This window comes from Notothenia coriiceps, unplaced genomic scaffold (genome assembly GCF_000735185.1).
Source record: "Notothenia coriiceps isolate Sejong01 unplaced genomic scaffold, NC01 NC01_scaffold00037244, whole genome shotgun sequence".
Lineage (NCBI taxonomy): Eukaryota > Metazoa > Chordata > Actinopteri > Perciformes > Nototheniidae > Notothenia > Notothenia coriiceps.
The window spans coordinates 11873616-11888408 of NW_011369945.1; the positions used below are offsets into that span (position 1 = coordinate 11873616).

At 42.6% G+C, this 14793-nt stretch overlaps 2 protein-coding genes across 6 annotated transcripts in view; both read left to right on the forward strand.

The window, feature by feature from the left end:
- Positions 1 to 14793, forward strand: part of msrb3 (methionine sulfoxide reductase B3) — a 168848-nt gene that overhangs the window by 140929 nt on the left and 13126 nt on the right. For all 3 annotated transcript variants that reach the window (XM_010793587.1, XM_010793589.1, XM_010793588.1), the window contains 2 exons: positions 2716 to 2824; positions 2908 to 2985. In XM_010793587.1, coding sequence (XP_010791889.1) covers positions 2716 to 2824; positions 2908 to 2985 — 187 coding nt within the window. The remainder of the gene's footprint in view (positions 1 to 2715; positions 2825 to 2907; positions 2986 to 14793) is intronic.
- Positions 1 to 14793, forward strand: part of ntn1a (netrin 1a) — a 248630-nt gene that overhangs the window by 65152 nt on the left and 168685 nt on the right. The window lies entirely within an intron of this gene.

A 14793-nucleotide genomic window follows, 5' to 3' on the forward strand; every position in this document is an offset into this window, starting at 1 on the left:
GAGGGTGTGACATTCCTCCTCCCGTGGGTTTGGATTTACCCACTTGGAAAAATCTCCACGTCAGTGGGCGGGTGCTCCTGAGCAGAGTGACGTCACACACCGCAGTGTACAGACGCATCTCTCGCAGGGAGGAACGTGCATGTCGCCAGGCAGTGGGGGACAGTGGCCGGTCCACATGTCTCTCCATATAAACGTGCTGGAATTACTCTCCGTATGGAAAGAAGCCAGCACTTCCCCCCGTTGCTGTACAATCAACATGTTTGATTCGAACAGACAACAAAGTAGCGATCAGGTGCGCGAGCTGCTGAACACACCAGAGCTCCTACACAGCTAAATGGACAATGTTCCGCCTGGTATGTAGGGAAAAGCGGACGACCCGTTACGTGCCCCCTGCCCACGTGCTGTCGTTCCTCCAGCTGTCTGGACAGGAATCGCTATAAACACGGTCAAAACATATGCTGCTGCCATTTCATCTTGCCACGTAGGTTTTGGGATCAGCACAGTGTTTAGTCACCCTCTGACAAAACTTTTTCTACGGGGAGCACAGAGACTCAGACCTGTGTCACACGCTTTGGCGACTCAATGGGTTTTGGCTTTAGTGTTACGCGCACTGAGTAACGCTCCATTTGAACCTTTAGATCAGGTTCCCCTGAAGTTTTTGTCAGCCAAAGTAGCTCTGCTCTTGGCACTGACATCAGCTAAAAGGGTGAGTGATTTGTCTGCTCTCTCTGTGGCTCCGTCATGTCTCCGGATCCAAGGAGATGGCAGCTCAGCTGTTTTGCGCCCTAACCCGGTTTTTATGCCAAAGGTGATCACAAGCTCTTTTAGATCGAGAGTGATAACTTTGGATGTCTTCTTTCCTCCTCCTCACACATCAGAGGAAGAAGCCACATCTCATCTCCTCTGTCCCGTGCGCGCGCTGTCATGCTATATTGCACGCACGGCTGCTTTACGCAGTTCCCAGCGTCTGTTTGTGCATTACAGAGAGCGCTCAATAGGGCAGCCTCTGCCTGCACAACGGCTGTCACACTGGCTGTGTGAGGCTGTGTCACAGGCGTGTGTCTCCTCTGGGTTGGATCCCACGGAGAACATCAAAGCGCACAGCACCAGAGGATTTTCCTCCTCTACGGCGTTGCACGGAGGTATGACAGTGGAAGACATTTGCACTGCTGCATCTTGGTCTTCCCCCTGTTCTTTTATTCGTTTTTATTTGAGGGGTGTCTCCCATTCCTCTCTGACACACTCAGTACTGAGTGTCCTGTCAGAGTGAGTAATGTCGGGGTCTCAATTGCGTGCCCTCTCTCCTGCCTGTCGGCACTCAGAGAGCTGCCATTTCCCCCCCCTCTTTGATCGTTTTAACAAGTGGGACTTTGGTCTCTACTTTTTATAACGACAGGTAGCCTATTTTAGCCTACCTTCATTCCCTGATGGAGGATTGAGTGTCTTCGAGACCCAATATCTATGTATGGAGGTTAAGATAAGCATATTGTCCCGAAACGGGATTCGAAAGCGATAAGTGGAAGTCCAGCGCGTACCTCCTATCAGTGTGCGATATAAGGTCCTGACCAGGCAGGTAATGGTCTTCGTGTTTTTGTGGTGGTAGAGTTAATTATTTGATACAGTAAGCGGTACGCATTACCCGGTAGTGTAAGGGCCTTTATACGTAAATTTTNTGCATAGAGCTCCCTGAACGCTGGTAATAGACGAGTTGGGATCGCGGAGAAATGCTCTCCGCAGACCCATTCTCACAGCGATATAATTTATAAACCTTTTTCTTACTCAATATCAAGCCACACTTATTGTTTTTACTTCGGCTGTGAGTGTTTGTGTGTGCTCAGGATGAGTTTCGCTTGTTCTCGCTGTATCGCCGACCCGCAAATCTGTTCGCTCCTCGAAGCAGCAACGAGTTCGCAACGGCCCGACCAATCAGAGCACAGTGGGCTCATAGGGTGGGGGGGGGGAGCGGGGGCAGGAGCTCCAACAAGCCGTTTAGGACAGAGTGAATACACATGATGCTGTATGAGAAACCAATGCGATTTTGGAAAATTGCACAATTTTTAAATCTATTCTAGTAGACCTTAACAATGGAATTATGATCAGTAGAAATGGCCATGACATGGGACCTTTAAAGTACTTTCAAACATCGAAATCCACAAACGCTTTTTGAAATTGGCTTTGTGTACAGCAGTGTTTGTAACCATGCAAACATTAGTGCGATACGTTTTGAAAAGAATCAGCAGGGTGTTAATTTGTTGTATATCTTCTTGAGTTCAGCATCTGTTGAGTGTGTACATGTAGCTCTCCTCACATGCTACTACACATGCTAACAGAAAAATAAATATCACGCTTTGCTTCCTTGCAGCTTGCACGCACTAACTCTTGTGTTTTTGTTTAACTTTGCACTTAATGTTGTAAATGTTTCATTCCTAATAGGTTCTTTTTTTGGATAAAACCGAGATGTTTTTTTATGTTTGGCCCTGCACAATCAATTATCCTTAGTGTTCATTATGGAGCATGTCAGAAAAATTCTAAAGAAAAGAAGACCTTGACCACAATATCGAGTTTATCCTGAACAGCTGGCACTGACACATGAAAGCACTTGTCCCTGATACAGAGGAAACTGTTTTTTTTTTAGCATGAAATGGTGACTTTTTTTTCCTATTGCCATCAAGAAACATCACACTTATTTTGTTTTGTCCTTCTTTGTCCCCTCAGGAGCATGTAGGACGAAGAAGACATGGCCGGTGAAGTTCCCTAAGGAGGAGCTGAAGAAGCGCCTCACTCCGGCTCAGTACCATGTGACCCAGGAGAGAGGAACTGAGAGGTAGGACCATAAACACTTAGAAACACAACAGTTGCTCATCCTATTGAGCCATTTAAGTTCACTAATACATTTATTTCCCACAGTGCTTTCACTGGAGGCTTCACTCATAATAAAGATGAGGGGACCTACACCTGTGTTGTCTGCAACACCGCGCTGTTCAGGTGAGGTGTGTGTGTGTGTGTGTGTGTGTGTGTGGTGTGTGTGTGTGTGTGTGTGTGTGTGTGTGTGTGTGTGTGTGTGTGTGTGTGTGTGTGTGTGTGTCAGAGTTTCCGTTACAATGTGTTTTTAACTTACAATAACACGGGAATAATAAACGGAGCGCTCTCTCCCTCTCCTGACAGCCCGTCAGTATCTCATGCAGCTCGCGGATCCAGTAATGAGTGACCCGACAGTAAAAAATAAACATATCTATAAGTTTAGGTAGTTTGAGAGGTAATTAAAATAGCTAACTGTGATTTTCTGAAGTGTGTGTTTTGCTCCGCTCAGCGCTGCAGGTGATCATGCAGAGCTGCGTGTCGACTCGTCAGCAGCAGCTGATCTCTCTCTCCCGTCAGATTAGACTTCACTCGCGTTTATGTCCATATCGATCAGATCTAGCTAATGATATGACTACCTGCTTATCAAAAGACACATAAACAATAAGCGTCGCTATGCAACCGGGTGAGGCCGCAAAGTATAGCGCATCATTATGCATTTGTTTACATGCCCACCAGAACCCCCGAGGCATTACCAACGCACAATCAACCCATACAGGACATCTCTTTCTCCACATTAAATGTTAGACATTAGAATTGACTATTCTTGTCTGTCACATAAGTGGCGCAACTGATGCGGTATTGTGCTAAGGGGATATTATTTTGACCGGACATTTTGACCGGAGAGATTTAGATTTGCCGGTCTTCAGCATATTTTACCGGTCAAAATCCGGTAATTACCGGCTAACGGAAACTCTGGTGTGTGTGTGTGTGTGCGTGCGTGCGTGCGTGCGTGCGTGCGTGCGTGCGTGTGTGTGTGTGTGTGTATGTGCGAGTGAGACAAGATGAAAGTATGATATGAAAAGATAAAAAAATAAAGGTGAAACTCAAATAAAGAATGCTGAGTGTGCAAAAAGAGTAATGTATTCTAAACAGTCACCTTATTTTCCAGTATATTACATTTTTTCTACGTTTGTCAGATCAAGATCCCGAGTGCGATCATCTTCCAAACCCCTCCGTTAGAAGAACCCCCTGCCTCTGATTCCTCAGAGGAAAGTCACCTCCTCTACCTCTTCAGCTCTCTGTCTCGGACTTGAATTTCTTAAAGCCACCGAGATGAGTTTAGCCCATTTTCTTTCATATTGTCAGACAGGAGGAACACCTGTGGGATTCACCCTTTGAAAACCCTTTTTATTCTTTGCATTAGTCCTTTCCAGACTTATTTAGGCAAGGTCAAGGACATTTTCCACCGGCACTCCCCTTTCCAAATTACCGTGGCTGGCTATGGTCTCTGTATACATCTTTGAGGGACACAACAGTCTCATGACAAATTTAAATGCAGAAATTGAATGTACAGACATTCTGGGCAGGTCTATCGCTGGATGTATGCTGCTTCATACAGGCAGACTGCTTACTGTTTCTCAAATGTCAGAGCAGGAGGGCTTTGAATAAAACATAACATCATCCGTCCCTCAGTCTGGAAGGATTTACCTTGGATTGAACTCTATAAAATTAAATTCTCATGACACATCATCTTGAAGAGTGACTGGCCCTTCTAGTGACTTTGGAAATAGATTCACAGGAACGCCCTCGCTATATTGCAACACTGCAGCAAGAAGATACATTTCAGCGATCACACACCTGAAACTGAATTTGGTTTTCTCCGCCATCCCGTAAGCAATATTTTGATCAGTGATGCATTTTTAAAGAATGACTGTACTTGACTAAATCTGACATCTCTGAATATTGTGGTGTGATGAAGTGGCAACCTCCGGGTCTGAAAGTAGAGTGTCTTAAACTTGCATTATTTCTAATGTCCTGCAGGGGGAGAAAAAAAGTCTGATTGTAAAGAAGTCTGTCAGGAGCAGTGTTGGGACTAACGCCGTTATTTTTGGCAGTAACTAGTACTCTAACGCATTATTTTTTAAATTCAGTAACTCAGTTACCGTTAGTACATGGTGCGTTTCTCCGTTATCTTTTTTATATAGTCTCGGCTCCCAGACGTTAGTGAGCGGCACCAACAGCACTTAAGTACAGTACTTGAGTAAATGTACTAAGATACTTCCTGTGTCACATGCGGAGACGCACTGTGGGCGTGTTTGTGTGTTTACTAACAAGTCTGGAAAAATAAATGAATAATAGTGGGAAAATAGAATAAAATAAGAAAAATCGAATAAATAAAAATAAATAACGAAAAATAAGAAAAATACTAATCGTGAAGCCCTAAACTTACGTTTATACTTCACAAATTATTTAATTTTCGGTAAATAAATAATATAATAATGTAAATTGATTTTGCAAGAAAAAGAAACACGCTGTTTTCACTTTATCACTTCTTATTGGAGGTCCCGCCTCTTTGAGCTGAACTCGAGGCGGTCGGNGAAATCTTACGGACAAAATGAGAAAAGTGCCGGTCAAAAGGTATTTTTTGTTATTTATTGAGCTTTAAAACAAATTGATATGATTCGATATTAAACAAACTAATTATAGTAGATTAACTATTCAAAAGTGTACAGTAATTTACAATAACACGGGAATAATAAACGGAGCGCTCTCTCCCTCTCCTGACAGCCCGTCAGTATCTCATGCAGCTCGCGGATCAGTAATGAGTGACCCGACAGTAAAACTAAACATATCTATAACTAGTTTAGGTAGTTTGAGAGGTAATTAAAATAGCTACGTGTGATATTCTAACCTGAAGTGTGTGTTTTGTTCCGCTCAGCGCTGCAGGTGATTATGCAGAGCTGCGTTTCGACTCGTCAGTAGCAGCTGATCTCTCTCTCCCGTCAGATTAGACTTTACTCGCGTTTATGTCCATATCTTTATATATACAGTCTATGGTCCATATCGATCAGATCTAGCTAATGATAGGACTACCTGCTTATTAAAAGACACATAAACAATAAGCGTCGCTCTGCAACCGGGTGAGGCCGCAAAGTATAGCGCAGCATTATGCATTTGTTTACATGCCCACCGGAACCCCGAGGCATTACCAACAGATCAACGCACAATCAACCCATACAGGACATCTCTTTCTCCACATTACGTGTTAGATATTATAATTGACTATTCTTGTCTGTCACATACTCTTTTGTCTGTCAAATAAGTGGCGCAACTGAAGCGGTATTGTGCTAAAGGGAAATTATTTTGACCGACATTTTGACCGGAGAGATTTAGATTTGCCGGTCTTCAGCATATTTTACCGGTCAAAGTCCGGTAATTACCGGCTAACGGAAACTCTATTTCTGATATGTGGATATATATAGAGAAAACCTATGCTAAGCTAACTCCTGCATTATTTGCTAACAGATGTCTATGATTGAAGGCAGAGTGTAGCACAAACATTGTGTTAATCAAAATGTTCTGAGTTCTGACCTGGTGCTCGCAGCTTCGCCTGGCTGGACGAGCGTGCCAGTGGCAGGCTCTGGCGGAGCCGGTTCATCCGGTTAAAGCCAATGGGCATATCAGGCTCCGACATGGTCTCCAGATTTTCAGCTGACGCAAAGGAAACCCTGCTGGCCTGGTCAGCAAGAGCCGGCTGTGTCGGGCTGAGGCGTGCCACACGTGGGGTGCGAGACTGCAAGACACAAGATGAGAAGATAATAAAAAGCCAGGTTAGTTGCAAAGATAACGACAAATGATGCGGAGACATCTATTAGACTATCTATACACAGAAAAATGTACATAGGAACAAAAACGAACAACTTGGCCTTAGGAAATCAATGCAAAGAGACAAAACAGGGACTGAAAAAGAAAGCTTTAAGCACACAGAGTAAATAAACAGTTTAGCTCAGACAAAGCAGCCTTTACATTTTACTCTGCCAACAGAAGCTTAACTAAAAGGAAGCTGAATCCTGAAGACAAAACTAGAGCGCCTCAGATAGAGCGGCAGCAGCGTTAAACAAACCTACACTAACCTAGAGTAAAAATACGCCAAGACTGCGCTCGGAAAGGTCTACCTGGGACAACAACTACTGAACAATGCTTTAATTACATTTTGAAAGGGGAGAGTGTGTAGAAACGTGGACAAAAAAAAAAAACTGGGCTGGCTGCGGCAGTTGGCGAGTGTTTCTGAGGGAAGATAAGATAAATGGATGTTATTCTGCAGCGAATAGAAAGCCCTCTAACCCCGAGCAGGCGACAGCGAGCTGTTCCGTAAAGAACAGAACAAACACGAGTATTGTCATGCTAATGACTGCAACAAAGCCTCTATCCGTGATGCAGATTACCGCCAATATTTTACCTGTCCAACTGCAACCATCGAGGGAGCCCAAATTGTGAAGGACCTCTCATTACAGCTGTACCAGGAGCTGCTGCAGCACGTTGGCTTTTAATGAATCCTCACTGAATCTAAAGAATACAGTAATGAGCTCCCACAGTGCTGTGAGAAGCATCGCCTTATGCATCCGTTGGTTTTGCTTAGCCCTCCTGAGTAATGTACGGGTGCACGCTTGATTTCTTGAGGCGACAACAAGCATGCAAGCGTGGAGCTCGGTCAGGCATGTGTGCGCAAACATGAAGGAAACACTAACGAATCCAAAGACATAAAAGATTCAAACACATAAACTGTTGACTCACATTATGTCTTTGGGATCTTTCTACTGTTTTGAGAGTTCTTACTGTAAAGTGTACACAAACAGAAACACCTTTCCCAAACATTGAGAGCAGCCTGACGGATTATGTGTGCTGCCGCTCATACTGTATGTTTGGAGGTTTACGGTTTCAGAGTGAGCCAGACGCCGCACACCTTCTGCCTGCAAGCACACAAGAGTCGAGGAATGCAGCATACTGGAATTATGAAGTTTTGGTTTAGTGAAGTGTGAACAAAAAGAGAGCAGATAGGGGTTAGGAAGAGTGCTTGCACAGGAGAAATGAAGAAAATACTTTTCTAACAGAAGAAAGAATAAAGGAGAGGAACTTAAAGATGGATGAAGCCAAATGTTCTCTTAACTTTTCCCTAACTAGGTTCGATTTTCACTTCGATTTGCAGCAGAGGAACTTTTCTTCAGGTTGAAAGAAAGAAAGTGAGCTTGGGTAACACTGGTGTTTTATTTTCCAGAGCAACAGTCAATAAAGCTTCCCATGGGATGTCTCAGTGAACTCCCTCGCTCTTACTCTCTCCTGGCAATCATCCATAAGACGCTCACTGCAGTTGTCGTTCTTAAAAAGGCACTATTATGCTTTTTAGTGTTTTCCCTTTCCTGTAGTGTGTGCTAGGTTTGTGTGCATGTAAATGGTCTGCAAAGGCAAGGCAAGGCAAGTTTATTTATATAGCACTTTTCAACACAAGGCAATTCAAAGTGCTTTACAAAAAATGAAAGACATTAAGAAAATGGCATTTAAAAACAGTCATTAAAAAAGAAAAGTTAATAAAATAAACATTAAAAGAAAAAATACATGGATAAAAGTAAAAGGTATACAAAGGTTACAATTATTTTCAAAGGGAGTTTCTATCCAACACACTAACCCCTTTGCCTGAAGCGCCTCCATTAGACTCCTTTGTTTTCTTCAATAACATAGTGACATCAATACGTAACACTCGTGCTTCGATTTGCTAGCGCTCCAACACATAGAACGTGATAGGCTAAGGGCCGGGACATCTCTAAGCGGTTGACCAATCACAACAGAGCTGGCCAGCTAACCAATCAGAGCAGACTGGGCTCTGGTTTCAGACAGAGGGTGAAAAGAGGTGCTGCAGCACAGGCAGTATGAGAACAATAAAGAGCTTTTTGAACATTAAAGCTTGGAGACATGTCACAGGAGAGACACTACATACTGATATGAACCTGATGATGAGCAGAATATGGCCCCTTTATCACAATGCCAATTTGCACGATTAACATAACTCAAGTTTTTGTTTAGTTAGTCAAAACAGTGATAGGAAAATATAAAAAATTGGTTGAAATTGTTCAATCATGTAGAGAAATCAATTGAATACAGATTCCCAATGTTTCAAAGAAATGGGTTCTCTTTGTACTTTTTCCACAGATAGAGGATAATTGGTCAAAAGAACTAGGATAAAAAGGATCTACCTTTTTTACATTCAACACACTACGAGCAGAATCCTTCTTCTCTTCTCAACTCATACCGTGTTTTATTGAAGTTATGAAAACTGACATATAACCGTATAGCATCAAACAGAAAAATAATCATCAGTTAGTCCTGAAGGATGAGGTGCTGAATACTGAGAGAAACATCAGAGTATGATCTCTATTATTCTATCTATCATTCTATTTGTTGGAAGCGTTCCAATGAATTTATGTTAAAAAATAAATAAATCTGATTTAAATTAGTCTTTATTCTATCCAGCCCATGTGGGTATTCTTCCAACAAGCTCTACACTGCTATAACATATTAGAAGTGCATATTTCCATGACTTCTTCAGGGATTATCAGCTGAATGTTTCACACTTTTCCTACAAGCTTTAGCCTCGGCCCTTTTTGATCAGTAATGGTAACTGTTGAGGTGGAATAGCATGTGCTGTGCAGTATGTATCCATCAAATGCGTTTACAGGGTTGTTATTTCTAAAAGAGTCAAAGGGAAAACATTAAAAAAGTAAACCAGAGACTGTTTTTAGTCAACTTACTAATAAGTAAGCACTAATTAAGCTAGTTAATTAAGCTAGCTAATTAGAGCGTCGACTCTATACTGTACCTGTGAACATTCATTGCTAAAAATGAAACATTGACATGCTTAGCAACGTAACAAAAACAGTAACCAATGGAGACAGTGCTTCGAAAATGTTTAAATCTGCATAAAGTCAATGTGTAATGTATAGCATACTTACAAATGTCTACTGGATCTGTCATTGCTTATTCCAAATACAAACTATCGTTTCAATGTGGGAAAAATGAAACACTCGATTCTCGTATTATCTTTTGAATGAAAATGCAGCTGTTTGACCAAATGCATATTCTACCCTCAGTAAACTGCCATTGTTGACATAATTATGAAAGAAGTGAGGAGAATCTCTTTGTCTATGACACCATTGATAACAATGGACTTTGTAAAATGCTACTAGAGTAGGCGTTAGCTTGTAGTGAGGCAGCAGCAGAAAACTAAAGAGTAGTCAGGATGGACTACAGTATGTGGGCTGTGTCTGAATTCATTTAAAAGGAAATGTGTAAGTTCAGACTTAACAGAGACAGCTCTTTTGCCTTTACAAAATGATAAATGTATCACCTTACATCTGAAGAGTCAAACTTACGATTCATTTAATTAGCAACAGGGTTGTGAAATCAATTGAATATCTATAGCTAATAGCTTATAGAGCAGGGGTGGGCAAACTTTCTGGCTCGGGGGCCACTATGAGTTTTAAAATTTGACAGACGGGCCGGGCCAGTAGCAGATCGGTAGCTGTCCACTCCTCATTAAATAGACCCTCCAGAAAAAAGCGATTCTGCGATTGCAGAATTGACCGCATAATCAGCAAAATGGCGCAGATTTTTAAAAGGCCGCATATTTATCAAAAGGCCGCATAATCCCCGCATTTTTCCACACAAAGTTGAGAAGAAAAAAAGTTAACTCGTCTTGACGTGACGTCATCAGCTCGCGCATCACAGAATGTAAACAACACTGTATAGAGTGAACGTGTGGAGCTCACACGATAGAGAAAACAACAAGATGAAAAAATCTAATCCATCTCATTTACCGATGAACATTTCTACTAAAGACCGGGCAAAAAGTGGGGGGAAACTATTCTGCACTTGCTTGGTTTCTGTATTTTCTAAGTTTGTGTTATTTGACAACTGAGTGTAATAGAACTAGGAAAGATGACAAAAGCTCTCAGAATGACATTTCACATGTGTTTGGTCTTGTTTAAAAGGTTTGTAACTCCTGTCGGACTGCCTAATACACACGAGGCGAGGTATGACATACAAGGCCTCCAATGCCAAGTTCTCACTCGGTCTGGCGGCGTGTGGAGACGGACGTTCGTGTGTTCTCAGCTCCTTACGTCGTATGACCTTAATACTTCAACACCAAATCACTTCACACTTGTTTTGTCGTCTCGTCTATCCCAATCCTTCTAAGGTACGTGCGTCGACTCACTTAACGTGATTTCTATAATAATATAGAAAATGTGTGTTCTGTTGTTATTTTTACCTTGCGCTTGTACTTATCACCTCTTCTCCTCGTCTGCAAAAGGAGCGCTTACAACGAACGAATAATTGAAATAGGGATGTGTAATCGATAGCCCCAAGCTAAATAGATCGCTGCTAAGAATCGTCGTCTTCCTTGGAAAGAAGAATAGTGTTCGCATGATCATTCTCTTTCCGCTAGTTTTACCTTTTTCAGTATTAGCCTATTCTGCTCGCGACTATTTATACGCATACCTGCTGTCACTTGACCGAATTTAAACAAGGGGGTCTCAGTTATATCGTTGTCAGTGTTCTATCTTACGGAAGTGTACTTCTCCTGTACTACCATGAGTCCGAAACTGTCTAACGTGGACGATTGTTGTTGTGTGTGTGTAGCACCTGTTAGTAGGGTATCTCTGGGCTCGCGCTGCTTAACATCATATCACAATACGAAGTCTTTTCCACAGCGTCTACGGTTAATGTTTGTTGTCTGTTTTGTCCTTGTATGTAAGTGTGTGTGTTTGTCTACTCTCCTGTTGTCGTTTGTTTTCTGTGTCTTACTGTTTGTGTCTGTTTTTTGGAATGATGTGTTGCGTTGCTCTCAGGTCTGTAACGCGCTGGTTCTTATCAACTTTCTGTACCCTATTGACGCCCGCTGTGCTCGTTTGTCGTCGACGCTGTCGTTGCGACTTGGTGTACTTCTGTCGGTGTGCCGTGAGGACCTCTTCCATATTCCAACCTCTTCATCAAGACAATTAGTTGTTGTATGTTTGTGTCGTCTGCCAAACACTCTGTCCTCTGTCTTTGTGTCTGTTTTTTGTTGACTTCTCACACTCAGTATTTTCTGCCTCTGCCTGCAGTACTCGTTACTTCCTGTGTATAGTGTTTATGTGACGTAGACATTGTGTTACTATGTGTTTTTTTCTTCTTGTTGTGTGTTCTTCACAACTTAATACTGGAGGGTCTTTTTGCTTCGTTTTTAGGAACTAATACGCCGCGATTTCTAGGAACTAATACCGCTAATTTGTTACGCCCCTAAAAATACACTATAAATTACGGCCCTTTAACGCCCTTCAACGCTTTATTAATGATAAGTTAATTTGTTGTCAGTTCAAATAAATTCCTTTTCGTTAACCCGATAAAATTAGAGTGTGTGTGTGTGTGTGTGTGTGTGGGGGTTGTGTGTGTGTGTGTGTGTGTGTGTGTGTGAAGAGGGGCGGAGTAATTTTGTAAAAGTAAATGAGGCAAGCAATAGACTGGTCGAAGTTAGAACATCCGATTGAGTGAAAGCAAGAACATCGGGGGGGAGCTATTCCCAAAAATCCTCCATACTTACGGAGCGACTTGCACTCAACAACCTGAAAGAACCGGCGTCGGTCGTCTTCGTAAAGCTTTACAAACTTACTTAGTTTTCACCCAGGCCAAGTGGTAGTCTAAAAGGAGAATACGAGTGTGTGTTGTCANGGCCCACACAAACTGCAGAACACCGGTTCTTTGGGAACACTCAAATGATTTAATTCCCATTTAAAATCAGGAGACTAAATACGAACATTATATGCAGACACAGACGTGGTTCAGAAACACAGAAATATTAGAAAACAGACCATTAAGGCAAAAAATCTAGTTTGATGGATGCTGTCAAAACTCAACTATAATATGTGTGTGTGTGTGTAGTATCTGTCCCCGGCTGTTTGAAGAGCAAGCATGGGAAACAAAAGACAGCGTTTACCTGTTTGCATCCAGCTAGTCACACACACAGTTACAATCACACTCCCTGTAATCGACATAATTAAGTTAGTTAAGCTTCTCACCATCATTTGCTGTGGCCCACTGATGTTAACGATCGTAACCGAAAGGCTGCCTGTCAAACGTACACATTCAGCCACGTGATCATCAGATTTGACGACGCTGATTGGCTGAAATTATGTTTCGGAGCCATAGCTTACAGATAGCAACAGTCAGCTGCTAGTGGCTGCTGCTGCACTGGTTGAGGGCTCCTCTCTTAGCGCCCAGACGAGAGAGGGTAATGATACACGGGCAAGGCCAGGCAGGAAACATGTGACTTATCAGTAACTTTAGACATCATCGTAACACAATTTTAAACGAGATTTTATTGTAGATTATACATTTGACTGATACCAATTATATAATATTTACCTTGTTCATTAAAAATTAAAATTAATTTTTTTTAATTTTTTTTAAATTTTTTTTATTTTAATTTGTAATGTGGGAAGAGGTGGGGCGGCGCCCCTAGCGCCGGCCGCCACTGCTACCCACTCCCACTCCGTGACGGAGTGAACTCGGTGGCGATTGCAGCTAAATGAGGCTCTCTACTGTCAGATGGAGGGTGTAAAAACAGCAGCAGCTTTGGGACAAACTCCCCTTTCAGTCAGAAACAGGAAACGCCGTATCATGTAAACAAATATGAGGTTATCATGAGGTTGTTAACATCGCAATTTATCAGTGAATGTTTGCAGGAACTGTTTGTAAACAGCTTGTTTCCTGACGGCCACACACAGCGTTGAGTCCGGTCAGGTGGGGCAGCAGGTGAAATCAGGACCGATGCAGACTCGCTGTTTGAGGGCTGGATAACCCACTCCCCCTCCACACTCGTTGGTTTGGAACAGCACTTAATGTGGCGGACCCAGTGGGAATGCGCAAACGGAGGGGTAGTGCGTAGGGGTTGGGTGTAGGGCAGGGGTGGTCAAACTTTCTGGCTCGGGGGCCACTATGAGTTTTAAAATTTGACAGACGGGCCGGGCCAGTAGCAGATCGGTAGCTGTCCACTCCTCATTAAACACTCGGCACTCAATGTCGACTTTTCTTTTCTTTGGTCCACTCATTGTTACAGATGCAGGTTCAAAGGTGAATTATTGCGTCATCGTTTGCGTCATGACGTAACCGTTTACGTGCCTTCTTATGACCCACTCAGCGTTTTACGTCGCAGATTTTCTCCGCAACACCGCTCACAACAACATCAATAGAGAACTGCGTCGGGTAGTTTTTAATACGAAGCCAGATTAAATTAAAGAACTACTTCTCCAACCTTATACCTTTCTCCAGAGTGCCGTGGTGCATTGTTTATTAATGTGGTTCAGCTGCATTACTGCCCGCTGCAGTGCTGCTCGTGCACCGGAGTTTATTCTCCCGTTAGCTCGCGACAGCGGCCGCTGTAAAGTTTTCACTGTCTGACTGTCACACAAGCAGCTGATAAATATCCCCCATCCCCATCAGTGAATGTGTTTCGGTCTGAATGCTGTTTGGCATCACAACGCTGTTATGAAAGTTTCTCTGGCATTCTACAGGTGATGTTAGCATAGCAACTGAAGCTAATCAGACTATCTTGACTACTTGTTGCTATCATATTGTGGCATAAGCCGTTTTCTACAAGCATATTTTACCAGCGTAGTTTTCGTTATGATTTTACTTGTGATGGCCACATGTAGCCCATGTATTGATTCCATCCGATAGCTGCAATAATACAAAACAACAGGAAAACGTCTGCCTCTTCACAATGGTCAATATGGTTAGGTAAAATAAATAGAATCACACTAAGCCTGGTTAGTGCATTCGTGTGCCAGGTCCACATTGGGTATAAAGCGTACGCCGGCTGGTGTTAAAAATCACCCAATAACCCAGCAATGTTCATGATAATATCTTCTCTGTTATTTTCAGGCATTCAAAGGGAACAGAGGG